At 35.7% G+C, this 23,864-nt stretch overlaps 1 protein-coding gene across 8 annotated transcripts in view; it reads right to left on the bottom strand.

Moving 5' to 3' along the window:
* The window catches only part of FAM13B (family with sequence similarity 13 member B), a 111,725-nt gene that overhangs the window by 48,599 nt on the left and 39,262 nt on the right, over positions 1-23,864 (bottom strand). For all 8 annotated transcript variants that reach the window (XM_079143505.1, XM_079143502.1, XM_079143507.1 and 5 more), the window contains 4 exons: positions 23,075-23,235; positions 11,224-11,265; positions 10,488-10,643; positions 8,221-8,353 (listed from right to left, as the gene is read on the bottom strand). In XM_079143505.1, coding sequence (XP_078999631.1) covers positions 8,221-8,353; positions 10,488-10,643; positions 11,224-11,265; positions 23,075-23,235 — 492 coding nt within the window. The remainder of the gene's footprint in view (positions 1-8,220; positions 8,354-10,487; positions 10,644-11,223; positions 11,266-23,074; positions 23,236-23,864) is intronic.

Below are 23,864 nucleotides of genomic sequence, written 5' to 3'. Positions count from 1 at the left end.
ATTTTATTTTCTTTGAGGCTATTGCAAATGGAGTTGTTTTCCTCATTTCCCTTTCAGCTGTTCCATCACTTGTGTATAAAAATGCTTTAGATTTATGCGTGTTGATTTTATAGCCTGCTAGTTTGCTGAATTCATTCATGAGGTCTGGAAGCTTTCTGGCGGAGCTTTTTGGATCCTCTAAATATAGAATCATGTCTTCAGGAAATCCTGACTGTTTAAGTTCCTCTTTTCCAATTCGTATCCCTTTAATTTCTTTAGTCTGCCTAATTGCTCTGGCTAGAGTTTCAAGGACAATGTTGAATAGAAGTGGTGAAAGAGGACATTCCTGTCTTGTTCCTGTTTTTAAAGGGAATGCTTGCAGTTTTTCTCCATTAAGAATGATGTTGGCCATGGGCTTAGCATAAATAGCCTTTGCAATGTTCACGTATGTTCCTACTATCCCTATTCTTTCTAGTGTTTTGAGCATGAAGGGGTGTTGTATTTTGTCAAAGACTTTTTCTACATCAATTGAAATAACCATATGATTCTTATCCTTAAGTCTATTGATATGATGGATTATGTTTATTGATTTACAGATGTTAAACCATCCGTGCATTCCAGGAATGAACCCCACTTGATCGTGTTGCACGATTTTCTTTATATATTTTTGGATAAGGTTTACCAGTATTTTGTTAAGGATCTTTGCATCTATATTTATAAGGATATTGGTCTAAAATTTTCTGTCCTTGATGTGTCTTTTCCTGGTTTGGGTATGAGGGTGATATTAGCTTCATAGAATGAGTTTGGTAGGGTACCCTCCTTTTCTATTTCCTGGAATACTTTGAGAAGTATTGGAATGAGTTCTTCTTTGAAGGTCTTCTAGAACTCGGCTGAGAATCCGTCTGGTCTTCGATTCTCTTGGATGGTAGGTTTTTAATGGCTTCTTCTATTTCATTGCTTGATATTGATCTGTTTAAATTGTGTATGTCCTCTTGGTTCAGTTTGGGAGGAAAAATTTGTCTCTAGAAATTTGTCAATGTTTCGGTAGTTTCTATTTTGTTGGAATACAGATTTTCAAAGTAGCTTCTCATTATGTTCTGTATCTCAGTGGTGTCTGTTGTGATATTTCCTTTTTCATCACAAATTTTAGTAATTTAAGTTTTCTCTCTCCTCCTCTTCGTTAGTGTGGCTAAGAGTTTGTCTATTTTGTTTACTTTCTCAAAGAACCAACTTTTTGTTATGTCAATTTTTTGAATTGTTTCTTTTGTTTCAATTTCATTCATTTCCGCTCTGATTCTAATTATTTCCTGTCTTCTACTACTTTTGCTGTAATTCTGTTCTTTTTCTAGGGCTTTGAGCTGTAATGTTAGGTCATTTAGTTGTTGACTTTTCATTCTTTTCTGGAATGTGCTCCATGCAATGAATTTTCCTCTTAATACCGCTTTCATAGTGTCCCAGAGATTTTGATATGTTGTATTGTCGTTCTCATTGACCTCTAAGAATTTTTTTTATCTTCTCCCTGATGTTTTCTGTTATCCATGTTTCATTCAATAACATATTATTTAGTCTCCAGGTGTTGGAATAATTTGTGTTTTTTATTTTGTCATTGATTTATACTCTCAGTCCATTATGATCTGATAGAACACAAGGCAGTATCTCTATTTTTTTGCATTTCCTAAGGGCTCCTTTGTGGCATAACATATGGTCTGTTTTTGAGAAGGTTCCATGTGCTGCTGAGAAGAAAGTGTATCCGCTCGTTGATGGATGGAATATTCTATTAAGTCTAGGTTATTGATTGTGTTATTGAATTCCATGGTTTCTTTATTTGGTTTTGTTTGGAAGATCTATCAAGTGGTGACAGTGGTGTGTTTAAATCACCCAGAATTATTGTGTTGTGCTCTATGTGATTCCTGAAATTGAGAAGGATTTGTTTGATGTCCGGGGATGCGCCATTGTTTGGGGCATAAATATTTACTATCGTTATGTCTTCCTGATTTATGGTTCCCTTAAGCAGTATGAAATGTCCTTCTTTATCCCTTCTGACTAACTTTGGCTTGAAGTCCACTTTATCTTATATAAGGATGGAAACCCCCGCTTTTTTACTGGGTCCATGTGCATGGTAGGTTTTTTCCCATCCTTTCACCTTTAGTCTGTGGATGTCTTTTTCTATGAGATGAGTCTCTTACAGGCAGCCTATTGTTGGGTCTTTCTTTTTAATCCATTCTGCCAGTCTATGTCTTTTGATTGATGAGTTTAGGCCATTAACATTCAGGTTCATGATTGAGATATGATTTGTATTCCCAGTCATTTGGGCTTATTTTTGGCTTTTAAGTTGGCTTGGTTTTTCCTTTGAGTGGTTTTTCTCTAAGGTAGTTCCTCCCTTTGCTGATCTACATTGTTGTTTTTCATTTCCTCCTCATGGAACATTTTGTTGAGAACATTCTGTAGTGCAGGCTTTCGATTTGTAAATTCTTTTAACTTTTGTTTATCATGGTAGGATTTTATTTCATCTTCAAATCTGAAGGTTACTTTTGCTGGGTATAGGATTCTTGTTTGGCAACCATGTTCTTTCAGAGCTTGAAATGCGTTGTTCCAGGCCCTTCTAGCTTTTAGAGTCTGGGTTGAGAAGTCGGCTGCTATCTGTATTGGTCTCCCCCTATATGTAATATCCTTTTCTCTCGTGGCCTTCAAATTCCTATCTTTATTTTGAATGTTAGGCATTTTCATTATAATGTGCCTTGGTGTGGATCTGTTGTGATTCTGTGCATCTGGTGTTCTGTAAGCCCCTTGTATTTGATCTTCCAGATCATTGTTCAGGTTTGGGAAATTTTCTGATATTATTTCATTGAATAGGTTGTTCATTCCTTTGGTTTATATCTCTTGCCTTCCTCAATCCCAATAATTCTTAAATTTGGTCTTTTCATGATGTCCCATAGTTCTTTGAGATTTTATTCATGATTTCTTACCATCTTCTCTGTTTGGGCGACTTTATTTTCAAGATTAAATATTTTGTCTTCATTGTCTGAGGTTCTGTCTTCCAAGTGGTCTAGTCTTTCGGTGATGTTTTCCATTGAGTTTTTTATTTGGTTTATTGTTTCCTTCATTTCAAGTATTTCTGTTTGTTTTTTTTTTTGAGAATCTCTATCTCTTTATTGAAATGATCGTTTGCTTCTTGCACTTGCTCTTTCAGCTTATTGGTATTATCGTTCTTTGCCTGCATTTGCTCTCTTATCTCATCCTTTGCTTCACGAATCATCTTAATCATGTATACTATGAAGTCCTTTTCTGACATTTCTTCTAACATACTGTCATGGGATTCTATTAATATAGAATCTAGACTTGTTTGGATCATTTTCTTCCCTTGTTTTTTCACGTTGTTCATGTATCTTCCCCTCTTGCAGTGCAGATCTGAGGTGTTGCAGTTCCCCCCTATAGGCTTATTGTGGCCTTACAGGTTTCCAAAACCCGTTCTTTAAGGAGAGATCAATATTAGCAGTGCACAATTCAGACAATATGCAATCCTAGACCAAATAGCCCCTATGAGGACAATAACAAAATTGTCATAATAAACAGAATGGGTTCAAATATTATCTTCAGTAAAACAAACAAATCTGCAATAAGGTCTGCAGTTTCTAATGGAGGACAAAGAGGATTCAGAGGGATGTAGAATGTGGCTGTTAATGAGATAAGAAAAGAATATACAGAAGTTCTAGATAATAGAAAGGGTGAGAGTGTAATCAAAAGAAATCGGATGTTAGCATGCAAAACAGGGAGAAAGAGACTCTGAGGGAACAGGTAAACAAAAGGAAAAGAGAGCAAGAAAAGTAAAGAAATAAAAACTTAAAACTTTTTCAGTAAGTAGAGAAAAGAAAATCTACAGTATAACAGTCATAGAGTAATGAAACCTCCCAGAGTTCAGTAGCCTGATGCAGGAGAGGTACCTGACAATGAGCTTCAAGCCTCCAGCAGGCTTCTCAGGATGGGATTTGCCCCACCTAAAGATCGGAACCATGGCTTCCAGGATTATCCAAGATGGCCACTCTGGCTTCGAAATGTGTTAGCAAATGGGGAGCTGCAGCTCAGGGTGTGGCCGAGGTCAGCAGGAGGTCCTGGAGGCCGGGTGTGTTTGTTGTGGTTGTGGGATCCTGGAGGCTGGTTGCAATCAGTTGGTCTGGGGTCCCGGTAATATGGCGCAGTCAGTTGGTCTGGGGGTCCTGGTGGCAGGGAGCAGTCAGTCGATGTGAGGGCCCAAGAGTGATCGGCCAGGGAGTGATCGGATGGGCTGAGGGATCCTGGAGATGGGGCTCAGTCAGTCCAGCCAGGGGTCCTACAGGGCCTGGCTGTTGTCTCAAAATGGCGGCAGCCACGTGTAATCTAACCTGTAGGTACTGTAACAGTGACCTTCCAGGCAACAGCGGGCAGAGACAGGCGAGAGGCAGGTGAGAGGCAGGCAAATGGCAGATGATAGGTGCCTAGAAACAGATATCCTCTGCTTGAAACCGGTGTTATGGAGCGACAAGGAACGCAGCCTCCCTCTAGTCCTCCATCTTGGATCTCCCGGAAAAACTACATCAATATTTATAGGAGCTAAATTCACAACAGTAAAACTATGGAACTAATCTTGATGCTCTTCAACAGATGAATGGATAAAGAAACTGTGGTACATATACACAATGGAATATTACTCAGCCTTAAAGAAGAATGAAATTACAATTCGGTATTTGCAAGTAAATGGATGAAACTAGAGAATATCATGCTAAGAGAAGTAAGTCAATCCCAAAAACCAAAGGCCAAATCTTTACTCTGATTAGCAGATGGTGATCCATAGTGGGGGTGGGGGTATGGCAAAGAATGAAGGAACTCTGGATTGTGCAGCGGGGAATAAGTGATGGTGGGGTGGTGGGAATGGGAGGGGCCGTGGGAATGGGAGGGACGGCAGAATGAGACACACGTTATTACCCTATGGACATGTGTTGTATTACCAGTATGACTCTGAATCATGTATAGCCAGAGGAATGAGAAGTTGTGCTCCATTTGTGTATAAGTATCCAAATGCCTTCTATTGTCATGTACAAGAAATTAGAATTTTAAAAAAATTTAAATTTTCATTTATGAAGGCACTCATTCATGTAAAACTTTCATTAAATAAAGGTCTACACTTTTTTTCTTGTTAACCTGTCTTCTGATGGGTGTCTTAGCCGCAAATCTACTGATGGGTAAGAAAAGAAATCTTTCCTTCCCTATATATGGTATAAGATATTCCAGGGGAAATGTTGAGTGGAGGAGATGGACATAGGAATCTAAAGTTTGAAGACACAGAGGTCTGGAGACTCCAAATCAGCAACATATAGATGATACTTAGAATCATTAGACTAAATTAAATTATCAAGGGAATGAATGAAAATAAGCAATATGAGAACTGGGTTCTGGGCTACTGCAAATTTCAGAGATCCAAAAGATAAAAAGCCATCAGTCAGGTGTGGTGGCACAGGCCTGTAATCCCAGCAGCTGGAGGTTGAGTCAGAAGGATCACAAGTTCAAAGTCAGCTTCAGTAACTTAAGCAAGGCCCTAAAACAACTTAGCAAGACCCTGTCTCAAAAACAAAAAAAAAAAAAAAGGGGGGGGGGGATGTGTCTCAGTGTTAAAGTACCATGGGACTCAATCCCTGGTACCCAATAAAAAAAGCAACCAGCAAAGATATGACAGCCAGTGGAGGGCAGGGGGAAGAGTAGTAAGATATCCTAAAAGCCAAATGGAAAAAAATTATCAGAGCAACAGGATTAATAACATAATTCAATCAAATTTTGCTATTAGGTCAAGTAGAATTTTGTACAGACATCATTGGTGATTTCCAAGAGAAGTTCCAACAAAAGGGATGGGCAAAATTGTAGCTGAAGTGAGGTTATGAGAATAAAAAGAGCCAGGCATAGTGGTGCACACCTGTAATCTCAGTGATCTGGGAAACTGAGGCAAGAGGATCATGAGTTTGAGGCCAGTCTCAACAATTTAGCAAGGTCCCTAGCAACTTTAGGAGACCCTGTCTCAAAATAAATAGTAAAAAATGGTTAAGTGCTCCTGGCTTCAGTCCTTGGTACCAAATTAAATAAATAATAGTAGGATGCCACCTATCTATGACATGTTCTAGACAAAACTGTACTATGCTTCAGAACACAGACATAGACAAGTCCTTCCAGAAATTTTATTATAAATAGAAACAATTATCTTGTTGGGATGAAGGGCCAAGAGAGTCTTTTTTTTTTTTCCTGAACAGGAGAGAAATTACAGTATAAAAAATTGTTTTATGGGACTTGGGTTATGGTTCAGTGGTAGAGCTCTTGCCTAGCATGTGTGAGGTACAGGGTTTGATTCTCAGCACCACACATAAATAAATGAATAAAATAACAGTCTATTGACATCTAAAGAAAATTTTTTTTAAAAAAGAATACTTGTAAAAAATTATTTTATACTGATGGGAATAATTCAGTAGACAGGCAGAAACTGACAGTCTAGAAAAGGGCAATGATAAAAGTACTAACTGAATAGGTAAAAAGGGATTAATCTAATAAATACAAATCCAGTGGCAGTAACAACAGAAGCTGAACTTCTGGGAATAGTTTTCTAGTTAATAAAATTAAAATTCTTTTACTTCTCCCCCCACCTTCCATTCCTTCTGATTCTTACTGGGTACTGAACCTAGGGACAGTCTACCACTGATCTATATCCCAACTCTTGATATTCTTTTTAAGACAGGGTCTTACCAAGTTACCCAGGCTGGCTTCCTGAGTAAGGGGATTGCAGGTTTGCACCACCAAGCCCAGATACTTTTACTTCTCTTTATCGTCATAATAATTCTCTAATGTAGGTATTAACCCCACTTGTTTATAGGAAAGCAAAAAGTAGCTCAGAAGCCAGGTAACTTGGCCAAAGTAACAAATTATAATACTATTAATTAGTAAAGACAGGGCTGGAATATAGCTCAGTGGAAGAGCACTTGCCATGAATGTGTGAGGCCCTGGGTTTAATTCCCACCACTACCTTCGCCCACCCCACCCCACCCCCAAAAAAAGAAAAAGCCTACATTCTCCCTTGAATGTATACTCCTTGCATTCCTAAATTAATCCATCTCAATTAAAAAAAAAATCAAGTGTGTTGATTCTGAATTCCTTATTATACCTACCTTCTTGTATGGATTAGATTGTAAACATGAAGAAAACTTCCTTAACTGTTCATTTAGTATCTTATGATAAACTTATCAAAACCACACTTAGACATATGTTTTAGACGTGTCCTTTTGTACTTCTGATTGCAATTAATTATTTTTAAAAACAATGCTACCACCAACAAATGTGACAGTGACAATTTTTAGTTTTAAAACATGTTCACGAGTTTTATCTAATTTCTGTATAAAGATCCCAGTAATAGGGTTCAGAATATGCCACCCTAAAATATGCTTCTTTTGTGTAATGATTATGTTGAGCTGATTATTTTGTGAAACAGCAAACACAAAAGTGCTGAGGAGTACAAGACCAGCACTCAACTATAAAGCTACAACTCCCCACCAGACATTACCCTTTAAGAGAAGTGTTCTTATATAATGGAAATATTCATTCCTAAGGATATCTCCTCAGTGCCAGGAAGAGAAGGATGAATAAATCACTAGAAACTTATCAGTCAGCCTCTCCAACCTAACTTTTCTTTAGGGTGCTTTTCCTAGTCATCTCATTATAACCAGGTCTTTTCCATACCCTTCTTTCTTTATCTTAAGAGGATGCTGGTATTTAAGCTGCCCCTTAGGAGATTTACTGTTTCCCCTATCTCCCATGTTTATACAAGGTATTAAACTTACTCATTTATCTTTCCTTTTTTACAGTGTTTGCCCTAACTACTACAAAGAGAAGAGAGAAAATCATTTTTCCTCTCTGTACTATGTTCCTCAGGAAAACTGAAAACTACGGAAAAGCTTTGAAAAATAAAATTCAACCACAAATACCACCTACTTACCTCAGCCGGCATCATAATTTATTTATTTCAATAATACATTAAAATACAGTATCTACTTCTCTACTCAAGATGGTTCCTAAATTTTTCTGAAAAAAATGCATATTCTTGGAGATTTAAAATCATGACAAATCAGGGTGTCAATAAATATACTAAACTATTATTTCTGATATCAAAAGAATATGTGATACAACCAGAGGTATACATCTAGCAGGCTTAACATATTTTTTTACATTTCTTACCTGGTTATTTTCTTTATCCTCAAATATAAAATCTTGCTGCATAACTTCATTGTCTAAATTAGCGCCAGTCACAGGTTCTGAACAGTCTCTGTTACAATTACTGGCATTAATAATATCATCCGCAATATCAACCCTAATAATGAAGATTAAAAAATAATCAGATCAGGTCAAATGATAACCATAACTCCTTTAAAAAATAAATAAATATCAATAATGATCTGAAAACTTTTTACTTATTAAAGAAAGTATGTCCTGGGGCTAGGGCTGTGGCTCAGTGACAGAGCACTCACGTAGCACACATGAGGCCCTGGGTTCAATCCTCAGCACCACATAAAAATGAAATAAAGATACTGTATCCACCTACAACTAAAAATAGATTTATATATTATATATGTAAAAGAAAGTATATCCTTTTCATAAAAATCCACACGTTTTATCTTTTTAAAAAAATATTTTTAGTTGTATTTGGACACAATATTTTCATTTTATTTATTTATTTTTATGTGGTGCTGCAGATTGAACCCAGTGCCTTACACATGCCAGGCAAGTGCGCTACCACTGAGCTACAACCCCAACCCTTGTCTTACTAACTTGAATTATAAAATCTACTGGTTTTTTTTTTTTTTTTTCCCCTCTACTTGGGATGTTGTAAGGCACTTTGAAAATTTTCACAGGCAAATGGCTTCTAAAAAAGAGAACTACACACACGCACATATATGTCAAAACAATTTCCCTTCTAATTTACACTGCCACATAATGACCTATTTGTCCTTATTATGTATACTCTGTACTAGAGATCATAGTGTTCAATACCTTATCCAAGTACAACAAGAGTAGCTTCCTACTACACGTTTTCCAACCTACACAGTTTAGAATATGCAAAATATTGCAGCTTTGGTTTACAAAATGAAACTACCACCAATAATGGAACATGAGTCATTTCCCCAGTGGTGAAAATATGAGTACTGACTAAGCAAAAGGCGAAAGTTTCCAGGATCCCAAGCTAAGCTAAAAACAAGGAATTTGCTATTATATCCTCAAAACATTTCCTATTTCCAACTTTTAGTACCACTGTTCCTTTCAAATACTCCTTATAGATCCAGCTATATAAGTTCTAATTAAATCTTCAAAGCACACAAATCAGGGCCCATCAGCACACAGAGCTGCAGTGCCATCCAAGGCATACATGCACTTGTACAATAGAGTATTCCTAAAATTCCAACCATGCACTGTACAATACAGCATTCCTAAAATTCAAACTACTGGATTTCATATCCATTAATATTTTTCATTTCATAATTAACAGCTATTCTAGTTAGCTCTTTTAAAATAATCTTTTAAAATAAAGTCACATCTGTAGTCCAGTTATTCAGGAGGCTGAGGAAGGCGGACTGCAAGTTTGAGGATAGTCTGGGAAATTTAGCAAAGGTCTGTCTCAAAATTAAAAATGAAAAAGGGTTTGGAGTATAGTTCAGTGATAGTGTCTCCTTGGGTTCAATTCCTACTACCACAAAAGGAAAGAAGTCACTCCACCCAAATAACTTATTTTACTTTCCTACAAATACTCCAAATTTGGACATAACTCACACATCTGTCTCTATAATACAAATGATACATTAAAAAATATGAAATCATTTCATTGAGGTCTCTGAGTTAGGCACACATATATCCTAAGTGTAGGAATGAGGTCACAGAAAAGGAAGCTAAGTTTTTCCCCCATAAAAGGTAGCAATAAGTAAAATGTCAGATAAACAATGGACTTAATATTATATATTACAGGTACTTTTATACTAATTCACCTATCATCAGTTAATCTAAAAATCATGTGGGAAGGGGAAAGGCTAGTGGCAAAGGATAACAATTTAAACAGCAAAGGATGATTTTGTCCACCATTACAAAATGACCACATGCACTAGACTAATATTAACCTGTTGTACCTTTACCTATCTGTCTAGATTACAGCATGACCATCTCTTACACAGAGTATGAGTCTAATTTATTTAAGTTATTTTACATACAACATACTTAGCTTTAAAGGTAAATTTATTGCTTTATCCAGTGTTCAAGGAGGAAACACTACGTTAACTTACACTTTATGGAAGAGTTACAAGACTTACAATGTTAACTAAGTATGCACAATTTACATATAAGTATTTATAAAGTCACTATTACACTGACTTTTCCCAAGTAAAAGCTCCATTATTTAAGAAATAGTGCATAAGAAAAATTTTGTAATGCTCAATAAAAAACATTAAAATGTTTCTTACTGGTTATTAGGTCTTTCCTCAACACAATTAATACTTCCTGCTTCATTATTACATATCAGACTTTGCTGCTGTAGATTCTTAAGATCCTGATCTATGCTGCTCTGCAGATCAAAAAGGTGCTGTTCCACAGCTGCTCTAATTGTTCTTTCTAAAATGCTAAAAAACAGAACACATGTTAGTGAGAACCAGTCAACCTAACTGGGTATCTGGTCACATAAATATTAAAACCTATCACAAATAAAATAAATTATTATGGCACTTAAATGGGTAATCCAAAGTATAAGAAGAAATACTTAAAAGAATACATGATAATACCTTAAATTTTAAAGTGAAAAAGATGATCCAGACAATCAAGCATAATGTCACAATTAGTACTAGATTAGGAAGACTAATCCAATAATTCATTCCTGACTTACATAGGAAACCATTTTATATAGACTTTTCAAACCTAAGTTTTACATGAATTCTACTTTTTAAAGAAAACTTAATGAAAGCTCTATTAACATTTTTCAATTATTCCAGAGGAATAAAAAAATCTTCTGAAGAAAGCTCATCTTTTATTTGTGTATCAGTACAAGGGTTTCTTCATCATTTGTTCCTATTATAGTACATAAAATTATAACTAGTTTACTGCCTATATGTAATTTCTCTTCTAAAGGGAACACAATCATGATTCTTATTTCTATGGTTTAGTAACATTTTAAAATCTTAAAAAATTGTCTTCTGTATTACTTACTCTGCAGAGGCTGGTAAGATGCTGGTGGGAGATATATGGGCACTGAAATCAAAGAAAGAAATAAGTTACAGAATTTTTCAATACTATACATTTTTTTCACTATAAATGACTACACAATGTGCTAAAAAACTGTCATGTTTGCATTACCTTGATACAACCAGAAGAGCACGCACAAAGTTTCATGTTTTCAATTACATATTGGGTTGGAAGCATTTTCTGAATCTTGCTGGTAAAGGTTTCAAATATTAATAAAATAAATCTGAGGGATGGGTCTGAGGCTCAGTGGTAGAGCACTTGCCTAGCACTGTGAGTGGGAGGCCTTGGATTTAATCCCCAATTAAAAAAAAGAAAGACAGAAATTTGAAATAACAAATTACTAATAAGACAAAAATTTTAACAGTATTTATTGAATATTAATATGAGCCAGAAACTTGCCATGCATTTATCTCGATAACTCTCAATAGCCTAGAATTATAATTATTTTCCCTTTTCCACAAAACTGAAGCTCAAAGATGTTACTTACCTTGCCCAAATGCACAAAGCCCCAGTTTGGGGACCCCAAATCACTTGCTATTAACAAAGATGTTCTTTTGCCTTCAAAAACTAAAACAGTGATTAAAAACAACAAAAGTAGAAAACAGCATAGTATGAACAAATATTTCTAGCAGAGACTTTTTCTAATTTTCTAAAGAAACTATTTTTTACACAAAAGACCTTTAAAACTATATAGTTAGGGGAGGGCAGGATATGCAACTACTTCATTTGGTACTCACTTGGAGAAACAATGACCTATTCCAAGGCTGAAGGAAAAATCAGTTGTATTGAATTCAACTAAACAGTAGTAGCACTGCATTTCGTAAATACAGGTGACTTTTAAAAAAAAATCATCTATGAGGTAAGGTACATTTAAATGACATTGTAGGCCTAAGCACATTGGACATCTGAGCCATCACTTAGTCACTGGGAGGAGTGACCCTTGCACTAGGCACCCTCTTAACCTATATACCACATCTGTAGCTACCTTGTCATTTTAAAAGTTTAAATTACAGGTAGATCAATGGTACAGGATAGAAGACACGAAGACATACCCACATAAGTACAGTTATCTCATACTAGACAAAGGTGCCAAAAACTCACAATGGAGAAAAGCCTCTTCAACAAATGGTGCCAGCAAAACTGGAAATCCATATGCAGTAAAATGAAATTAAAACCCTATCTCTCACCCTGTACAAAACGCGACTCGAAATGGATCAAGGATCTAGGAATTAGTCCTTAGACCCTTCACCAAATAGTAGAAGAAAAAGTAGGCTTCAATCTTCATCGCACTGGCCTAGGACCAGACAGACTTCCTTAACAAGGCCCTCACAGTGTAAGAAATAAAAGCAAGAATCAATAAATGGGATTCATTCAAATTAAAAAGTTTTTTCTCAGCACAGAAAACAATCAGTAATGTGAAAAGAGAGCCTACAGAGTGAGAGAAAATCTTTTCCACACACACTTCAGACAGAGCACTAATCTCCAAAGTTTATAAAGAACTTAAAAAACTTTACACCCAAAATACAAAGAATCCAGTCAATAAATGGGCTAAGGAACTGGGTAGACACCTCACAGAAGAGGCTATACAGGTAATAAATATATGAAAAACTGTTCATAATCTCTAGTAATTAGAGAAATGCAAATTAAAACCATCCTAAGATTTCATCGAACTCCAATTAGAATGGCTATTATCAAGAACACAAGCAATAATAAATACTGGCGTGGATGTGGGGAAAAAGGCACTCATACATTGCTGGTGGAGTTGCTAATTGGTGCAGCCACTCTGGAAAGCAGTATGGAGATTCCTCAGAACACTTGGAATGGACCCACCATTTGCCCCAGCTATCCCACTCCTTGGTTTATACCCAAAGGACTTAAAATCAGCATACTACAGTGATGCAGCCACATCAATGTTCACAGCAGCTCAATTCACAATAGCTAGATTGTGGAACCAACCAAGATGCCCTTCATTTGACAAATGGATAAAGAAACTGTGGTATTTGTACACAATGGCATATTAGTCATAAAGAAGAATAAATTTATGGCATTTGCTGGTAAATGGATGAAGTTGGAAAATACCATGCTAAGTAAAATAGACCAAGCCCAAAAAACCAAAGGCTGAATGTTTTCTCTGATAAGTGCATTACAATATATAATGAGGTGGGGTGGAGGGGGAAGAGAAGAGTGAAGGAACTTTGGAAGGTGTAGAGGAAAACGGGGTAGAAGGGGATGGAGGATAGAAAAACAGAATAAAACAGTATTACCCTACGTATATGTATGATTACATGAAAGGTGTGAATCTACATTGTGTACAACTAGAGAAATGAAAAGTTGTACCCCATTTGTGTAAAATGAATCAAAATGCAGTCCGTAAAAACAAAAAATATTTTTAAAAAAAATTTAAATTAGTTCCATGAAGATCCTCTAAAAAAAAAAAAAAAAATACAATCTCTAACCATTATGAAGAGCAGTCAATAATCAAGCTAACATTCCCGTGATTCACTGAGATTCACATTTACCATTCACTCCCAAATCTCCATGTCTCCCTTGGAAAAGTATATCACTAGCAAATTGCAAAAGTGCTTCATCAGACAATATAGTTAAGTCATCTTCGTTTGACAGACACAATGTCCTCCTTTGCTTAAGAACATACTTTAAGGAAGCCCTTTAGAACTTCATTTCAGAAATCAGAAAAGGCTGGGGAGAAAAATCACATACATGTGCATAAAGAAAAATGTAGCCATCAGTCTTATTTCTAGTAGTTTCATGCAAGTTACAAGTTTAAATATTTAGTGACTTCTGTAGCCCAAAAAAAAAAGATAAATGAGGCTTTTCTGGAAGAGTTTTGATGCCAACTAGGATATTTTCCTGATATTTTGCTATAATTACCTAATGCTTATATTTTAAATTTTAGTTATGCGTTGCTATTTTAATCATACAAGTTAAATCATCCATTTTCCTCATTAACATCTACAGTCTACTGAATTTTGAGATACATACATTTTAGCTTTAAATATTTTTAAAATTTATTTATTTTAATTAAAAATCATAAATTTACATAGGGCAATGTTGTTTGGTTCATTCTGTTATTTTTTCCCTTCCCCCCAACCCCTCCCACCCCTCTTTTCCTTCTATACAGTCCTTCCTTCCTCCATTCTTACCACCCTCCTTATCCCTAACCCTAAACCTAACCCTAACCCTAACGCTAACCCCTCCTACCCCCCCTTATATGTCCTCATCCGCTTATCAGGGAGATCATTCGTCCTTTAGTTTTTTGAGATTGGCTTATCTCACTTAGCATGATATCCTCCAATTTCATCCATTTGCCTGCAAATGCCATAATTTTATCATTCTTCATGGCGGAGTAATATTCCATTGTGTATATATGCCACAGTTTCTTTATCCATTCATCAACTGAAGGACATTTGGTTGGTTCCACAATCTGGCTATAGTGAATTGAGCAGCTATGAACATTGATGTGGCTGTATCTCTGTAGTATGCTGATTTTAAGTCCTTTGGGTATAGGCCAAGGAGTGGGATAGCTGGGTCAAATGGTGGGTCCATTCCAAGCTTTCTGAGGAATCTCCATACTGCTTTCCAGAGTGGCTGCACTAATTTGCAACCCCACCAGCAATGTATGAGTGTACCTTTTTCCCCACATCCTCGCCAACACCTATTGTTGCTTGTGTTCTTGATAATCGCCATTCTAATTGGGGTGAGATGAAATCTTAGGGTAGTTTTGATTTGCATTTCTCTTATTACTAGAGATGTTGAACGTCTTTTCATATATCTGTTGATTGCTTGTAGATCTTCTTCTGTAAAGTGTCTGTTCATTTCCTTAGCCCATTTGTTGATTGAATTATTTGTATTCTTGGTGTAGAGTTTTTTGAGTTCTTTATAGATTCTGGAAATTAGCGCTCTATCTGAAGTATGAGTGGCAAAGATATTCTCCCACTCTGTAGGCTCTCTCTTCACATTACTGATAGTTTCTTTTGCTGAGAGAAAGCTTTTTAGTTTGAATCTATCCCAGTGGTTGATTCTAGCTTTTATTTCTTGTGCTATGGGAGTTAGCTTTAAATATTAATCATAATTCACTGACAATGTAGTATATATTGAATGCTGTAGGGAAAATTTATAAAATTTGTAAAAGTCATTCGCCAGAAATCATACTATTAGAAGGAAATGGTATGCTCTAAAGTGGGAAGAAGAGGTCTATCTGCAATACATATTTAAAAAGTTATTTAAAAAAAAACTCCATGTCAGTAAGAAAAAGACAACCCAATAGAAAATTAGGCAACAGATCTGAACAGGCATTTCATAAAAGGAGGAATAAGTCAATACATGTATAAAAAGGGGAGAGATCCTTTATAAAATGACAATGAAATACTATTACATATGTACCAGATTAATTCAAACCAAATATTAACAAAGACACAAAGCAATGGAAAGTCTTACACTGCTAGTACTAGAGTGAGTACTCTCTGAAAAATAATCTGGCAGAATATATTGAACTGAACACTGGTATATGTCTTTACATGCAAGCATGGACATGTATACCAAAAGATGTATAAACAAATGTCACAGCAATATCATTAATAATGGTCAAAGTAAAAACACATTATACAAAAATGTATTATAGTCTTAATAGGCAAAAAGTTAAAATAATCCAATTGCCCACTAATGGTAAAATGGGTAATTGTGGTATAATCATATAACAGAATGACTTACAATGAAATGACTTCCTCACCTAAGTGGGAAGGAAGGGGGTCAGAATTTTGAGCTACTGTGCTACTATTAGTGTTTATTTCTAGATGTGGGTAGTGGTTACATGGATATTTGCTTTTTACTGATTTATCTGCTGTATGTTTTATGCCAATTTCTATATGTAGGATTTATTTTCCAATTTAAAAAGGAGAAGAATAAAAAAAGTAGACACCAGGGCCTTCCCTTCACATGTCTAAGGTAGCACCCAAAAGTCTACACATTTAACAAATATCAATGGTGATTTCATCCATACAGTACGTTTGAACACCAGCCTAGATCTATACCAGTCTTTAGTTATTCAAAAGAGCCACAAAGAAGTTGTTCTGATGACTTTCAATTGTATGAACAGGCAGAGTAGTTCATCTTTTTGTTTCCTACCCCTTTTGTTACTGAAAAAAGACAAGTATATATAAAAGCAGTAATGAGAGACCTACATTACTGGCAGAACAGTAACAATTCATTAGCCCTGAAGAATATGCTGAGACAACCCAATAACAGCTACTTTTAATAAGGGCCACTTCCTTAAAAAAAAATTTGAGTGTTAGTAAGGACCCCTCCCAAATTCACAGTAAAATGAAACAATCCTTAACAATCAGATTACCACCTGCAAGGCTACACATAAAACTGTACAACTTTGTTTTCTGAGCTTCTGAAAGACAAAGGACTGATTTAGTTAAGGCACAGTGGCACATGCCAGTAATCCCAGTGACACAGGAGGCTGAGGCAGGAGGATCGCAACTTAGGGTCTCAGGCCCTAAGCAACTTTGGTAATATCCAAAACAACAACAAAAAAAAACCCAAAAAACAGATTTCACAGAATTTGACTATTCTTTATTTTCAAATTTGAGCCAAATTCTGTGAATAAAAGCCCTCATAAACAACCAGGGCTCAACAAACATACAATGAAAAAGCAACCTGACAATATAGCTATATGTCCACAGCTAAATAGCATAACTATAAGGAGGATGTGAATTCTGATTAATAAAGATACAAAAAAAACCCCACAAAACCCTGCTAATATATAAGATCAAATTTCTTTAGTACCTATGTCATAAAAAAGTACCTGAAAATGTTGTGTTTATTAAAACCTCCCAGACCAAAAAGATCAGACTAAAAGATCAAAAAAATAAATCACAAAGGACATACATAAAGTCTTCAGTCAAATATAATGTTAAGGACTATAGCCATTCTTTGACCTTTTCCCCCTTTGCTGTTAACTCTAATTTTAAATTTGCCTATAATTACATCATGTTCTTTGAAAAAAAAAGTCAATTTTCTTTTTTTTTTTTAATCTTTATTTTATGTTTTTATGTGGTGCTGAGGATTGAACCCAATGCCTCATGCATGCTAGGCAAGTGCTCTACCACTGAGCCACAACCACAGCCCTCTATTTTCTTTTTTAAGGATCATAAAATATAAATCAGGACAGTATTACAAGTAAAAGCAGAGTAAATTAGAAACCTAGTGCTAAACTTTTTTTTTTTTTTTTTTTTTGGCGGTGCTGGGGATTGAACCCAGGGCCTTGTGCTTGCAAGGCAAGCACTCTACCGACTGAGCTATCTCCCCAGCCTAAGTGCTAAACTTTTGAGGATGTGAAATCAAATGAAGCTGTCACATACATCACACATCATGTTCTTGAGAGCATAAAATCAACTGTACAATAATTTAATTCTTATTACTAAATTTTTAATAATTCAAATACGAAGATCATAGGGAACTATTATTATTTTAATTGGCCAATTGCAAATATATAACGCTACAAAAAATATCTGAATAAAAGTATTACAGCTCAACCTCAACTTTGAAAATGATCACAATACCTGTTCAACAGAGCCTTGCAAGTCATTCTGAATACCCTTGTAATTCCCAACAAAACTATCGGCAAAAAAAATCACTTTAAATATAATAAAGGATGGTGATGGGCTTATAAAAACTGCTGAGCAATAATCATTGCTGAGTCCTCCAAAAAAGAGGAGACTGCAACATGAAGTCACCTCTGACAAGGAGTTACCCAGGTGACTGTCCACAAATTTTATCCTAAGTACTTTGCAACTTTTCAGCGAGGTGGGAAAGATTCTGAATCTGACTAGGACTCCTACAAAAATATTTATACCTGCTCTAGTTTGGATGTTGAATGTCCCCCAAAGGTCCATGTGTCTCCAAGGAAGTCCCATCTTCCACAAAACATTAAAATAACCAAAATTCAGTTGGTAGTTGGTGAAGGGGGGGCACCACAGGGATTGTGGGAACCTGATCTCTTCCCTCTTCTTTGCTTCCTGGCTCACGAGATGAGCCGTTTGTTCACCATGTGCTCCCACCATTATGTGCTACCTTGGAAGAAGGCCAAATCCATGGGGCCAGTTTAGAACCTCCCAAACCATAAGCTGAAATAAAGCTTTCATTTTTATAAGTTAATTATCATGGATATTTCCTTACAGTGATGGAAAGCTGGTTAATACAAAGCCTAACATAATATAGAAAGGGAAACCAATCTGTTTTCATTAGTCACACTGCCACACCCAATTATTACAAATGCAAAATTGCTGAAATAGATGTAAAATAAATAGAGTGCTAATGTTTATATATAATATCTACTTTCAGAAAAGCATTAATGGTTAATATTTCAAGTCTAAAAATTGAATGACTTCAGATAAATCATGTAAAATGACACCAAAATTATCATTTAAAAAACTGTGGTTTCAAAAAATAAGCACATAAAACAAAATCATATCCTTTTAAAACCACAAGTGAAAATCCTTTTCCCCTCTGCCTGCTAACACAGGAGTCCTCTACATTTGTTACAATAGATAGAGAATACTGGAAGATTTCTCACTACTACAGTTGGTCAATAGGTCAGATATAACAAACTTTTGAAATATCAAATGTATCATTTATAGGGTACAGAAAGGGAAGGAGAGAAACTACCAATGTCTATCATGCTCTGGTACTTAAAAACAGGGAATTAGTAAAGTTTGTCAATTGAAATATTTTACAAACTACCTGACTCAATGAATGAAATAAAAGCAAAATGATTCTACAATAATTCACATGCCTGTCCACTCAGCTAACAGCACATTTTCTGAATAAAAAGGCAGTTCAAGTTGAACCATCAGGAACAAACGAACTCCAAAGAACCAAGTCCTAGCTTCAGTGACCTACAGGAAATTATCAATTTCTCATTCTTTCTAATTTCTGAGTTTTACAAGACGTTAAAAGCACTTTAAATGAGTTTTATAATAACAAGGAATTGTTTTTTTTTTCTTTCTTTGTCTTAGATAATAGGCCATTCAGCCAGCGAATCCCCTCATCAGATGGTAGTATGGCCACACCCTTAGTGTTCCCTCCCTAACATGCATTCTTTTTTATAGTATGGATAGGCTGAGAATTTTTCAAATAACAGTTGTTTCCCTTTTAATAATTCCATCTTCATTTCTTTCTCCTCATATTTTACTATTAAAAGAGTCAAGAGAAACCAGGCAGCTCCTTCAAAACTTTGCTTAGATATTCCTCAGCCAAAAACCCAAAATTGTGACTCTAAAGTCCCATCTTCCACGAAGTATCAACATGAACACAATTCAGTCAGGTTCTTTGCCACTTTATAACCAGGATGGCAGATGAGCATCTGGTGAGGGCCCATTCAGGTTGTCCTTTTACTGGGCATAGCAGAAGGAGTGCAGAGTCTCTTTCAGGTCACTTTATAAGGTCACTGTTCCCATCCCTGAGGGTTACCTTCATCCCAAACATACCTAATCACCTCCCAAAAGCCCCACCCTCCTACTAATACCATCACCTTGATGATTAGGATTTCAATAAAAGAATTTTGAGAAGTCATCAACATTCAGATCATAATAGAAACAGATTAAATGCAGAAGAAACTATGAGAATCCATTAAGCCAGACATTAAAGATATTAGGTAAATATTGAAAAGGTGGGAGGGACACAGTCACTTTTCATTAAAAGTGTTTTACCTTAGCTAGGTGCCGTGACACACAACTGAGAGGCTGAGGCATGAACTCCAGAGGCTGAGGCATGAACTCAAGAGGCTGAGGCAGGAGAATTGTCAAATACGAGGCCGGCCTCAGTAACTAAGCAAGGCTCTGACTCAACATAAAAAAAGGGGGTGGGGGGGCAGGTGTGGTGGTGCATACCTGTAATCCCAGCAATTTGGAAGGCTGAGGCACCAGGATCTCAAGTTCAAGACCAACCTCAGCAACTTAGTGAGACCCTGTCTCAAAATAAAAAAGGGCTGGGGATGTGGCTCTGTGGTTAAGCACTCCTGGGTCCAATCTCCAGTACCAAAACTAAAAATAAACAAATAAAAAGGGGGTGGGGGGCTGGGAACTTAGCTCAGCTCAGTGGTAAAGCACTCCTGGGTTAAATTACCAGTACAAAAAAAAATTAAATTGTGTTTAATTCTAATTAGTTTAAGCATATACAATTGTTAGTGGCCACCTTATTGGAGAGCATAGCTCTAACTCCCCCCCCCCACCACACACACACACAAAACCACTCACTTAAATCTATTGTTGTCATTTCCTCAAGAAAATACTGCTAGTCTGGCTAGGTGTTCAAGGCTACTCTCCACAACTTAGCAAAACCCAGTCTTAAACCAAAAAATGAAAAGGGCTGGGAACAGGGTGGGATTGTGGCTCAGTGGTGGAGTGCTTGCCTAGCATGCATGGGACACTGGGTTTGATCCTCAGCACCACATACAAAACTAAATAAAGTTAAAAAAGAAAAAGCTGAAATTCTTTTTTAAAAATTTTTTTAGTTATAGATGGACACAATACCTTTATTTTATTTATTCATCTTTTAAATGTGGTGCTGAGAATTGAACCCAGTGCCCCACACATGCTAAGCAAACGCTCTATCACTGAGTCACATCCCCAGCCCCAAAAGCTGAAATTCATTTTTTTTAAGTCAAGAACTTATTTATTTTAAAATAAACACTGAAGATCCCCCATTACCCACCACCCTACAAAACTTGTGAATGTGGAATGTTCAACAAAAAAAAAATGAAATTCTTCAAAAAAACAAAGTGGAGTTGGGGGCTGGAAACATAGCTTATTGGTAGAGCATACCTGGGTTCAATCTTCAGCATGAGAGTTAAGAATGGTGAGGGGAACTTATGTATATGTACTACTAAGAGCAATTTAAATTGAATCGAGTTTTTTTTAAGTGGTTTGGAAATGCCAAAAACCATAAAGGTACATTCCTTGAGGCTAAAGAATCCAACCAAATAATTCAAAAGAAGGAGAAAGGGGTCAATGAATAAAGGTTTATTTTCTAGCAGTACAGTACTGACAAGTTAGCTAACTCTAAATGTCAAAAAAATAATAAGACCATTAAAAGTCAAATGGTCATTAAGTTACAGATCTTAATATACAGTGAATAAATACCTCAATATGTAATTATAATTCAGTTAAGAAATCAGCATAAATTAGAAGGTCACATAAGCAACCAGAAAAGCACAAACAAAATATTAAAATGGATAAGTAAGTAATAAACATGTTAATATATCATAATCATGTTTGAAAAATTATAAAATTATACATATTACAAAGATAAGGAGCCCTGCAACGAAAAGTAATAGTTGTACTCTGCAGCATGCATTTTAAATTATTTCATAATTTTTCTCAATAACTTTGGATAGTTCCTCCTCTAGACATTTTCAGACATTTTTGTTAGCAGACTGGTTCTTCTAGTTGATTTCATTTTCCAAATTCTTACTAACAGTGTTCAGGCATACTAGACAAGGGCTCCACCACTGAGCTACATCCCTAGCCCTTCATTTTATTTTAAGACAGGATCTCTCTAATATGTCCAGGCTAGCCTTGAACTTTCTTCTTTTTTTTATTTAATACTTTTTAGTTGTAGATGGACATAATACCTTTATTTTATTTATTTACTTTTATGTAGTACTGAGGATCAAACCTAATGCCTCACATGTGCTAGGCAAGCACTCTACCACTGAGCTACAATCCCAGCCCTAGCCTTGAACTTTCAATTCTCCTATCTTGGCCTCCTGAGTAGTTGGGATTACAGGCATGAGCCACCGTGCTTGGCATTACCACTTATTTTTAAATTTTGCTCCCTAACTCAAATTATTATTTCCTCTGCTTTTTATTATTATTATTTTTTAAATACTTTTTTACTTGTCAATGGATCTTTATTTTATTTATATGCAGTGCTAAGAATCAAACCCAGTGCCTCACACATGCTAGGCAAGTGCTCTACCACAGAGCTACAACCCCAACCCATTCCCTCTGCTTTTTAATCAGCACTGAATCAAAATAAACATAAGGAAAAATACCTAATAGATACTAAATAGATAGCTTTGTTCTTCTAATTAAAAGGAATTAGTAAACCATGGAGCTTTACAGAAAATCAGCACGAAATTTAGCAAATCCAAACCTATATATCCAAAGTTCTTGAATTCTCTATAGCTTCCTAAATAGTGCACAACAGTCCTGGATATCTGATGAGATGGTGCTTTAAGCCTACCCCATTTTTCAGCATGTCATATAAATACTGTCATTTTATCACAAAAAGGATTAGAAAGCTCTATCTTAATGAAATCAGACTTCAACATAGTTGTAGCCTACAAGCTGGAAAAACAAGTAAATTTAATCACTATATGCTTCTAGCAATTCTACCTCTATAAGTTCCAAAATATTACCAAGGTAACAGAAAATTATAATTTTACATATTTAACAAGCTAATATAAAAATATATTTTAAGGAAAAATATGTAAGATTGATTGATTATTTACATAGTTAAGTTTTACGGTGCCAGGGGTTGAACCCAGGGCCTCAAACATGTTAGGCAAGTGCTCTACCACTGAGATACAACCCCAGCCAAAGAGATTTTATATTTGAAGGACAGTATAACATGAATAACTGAATATTCCTTAGTAAGGGTGCTGCCTTAAATTTTCTTCTTGTTTTCATACAAAAATTTCAATCATTTACATATAATTTGTGTACAGTCTATAGTCTACATTTAGAAAGAAATGCTCAAAAGGTAAAGTTCATTCATGTGAAATATTTACCTTGTTGATGCTGTTACACTACTTGATTCTAGGATGTTTTCAGTTATTCTTAATTGTACCACCTCTGGCATGTCATTTGATTTTTCTGTACCCTCTTCTGGAAGTTCTTCTATATGTTCCAGCTTTTCATCTTCCTCTTCTTCCTCAGAAAGTTCATTAACCTATATAAATAAAAATAAGATCATAATTAAAATGTAATGAAACTTTTAATTAACATATCTGAGTCATACCAGTCTAAGAAAATTATAAACACAAACTTTTTTAATTTCTTCATTTCTTAGGGCCAATCTCTCTTATGAACGACTGCCAATTTTTTTATACAAAAAAATTTAAGAAGCAGGGTGCAATCTCAGCTACACAGAAGGTTGAGGTAGGGGCGTCATAAGTTCCAAGCCAGCATGGACAATGTTTCTAAACCCTATCTCAAAATAAAGGCTGGCAGTGGTAGAGGGAGATAGAGTGATTCAATGAAGAATGCCTGCCTATTATTATGCATGAGGCCCTAAATTCAAACCTAGAAAATAAAATTATAAACCATGAAAGCATAATATTTTGAAGCAGGAAGTAATGACTACATAACTACATCACTAGGAATATGAATCAGACTGCAAATTAATTAAAAGTCTGCACACTGTAGTTAACATTAAGAAAGTTTCACTTTCTAACTGGATTTGTAAATATAATAGTTACAAAAGACTTCTAATTTATCTGGTTTCCAGGTATAGTAAACAAGTCATTTTGATACAAAGTAAGTATAAAAACAGAAAGGCACAAAACGTTTGTATCAAGA

The sequence above is a fragment of the Sciurus vulgaris genome, assembly GCF_902686455.1.
Source record: "Sciurus vulgaris genome assembly, chromosome: 6".
In the NCBI taxonomy this organism is placed as follows: domain Eukaryota; kingdom Metazoa; phylum Chordata; class Mammalia; order Rodentia; family Sciuridae; genus Sciurus; species Sciurus vulgaris.
Note: the sequence above shows the minus strand (reverse complement) of the source record. Positions and strands in the feature narration are given on the sequence as shown.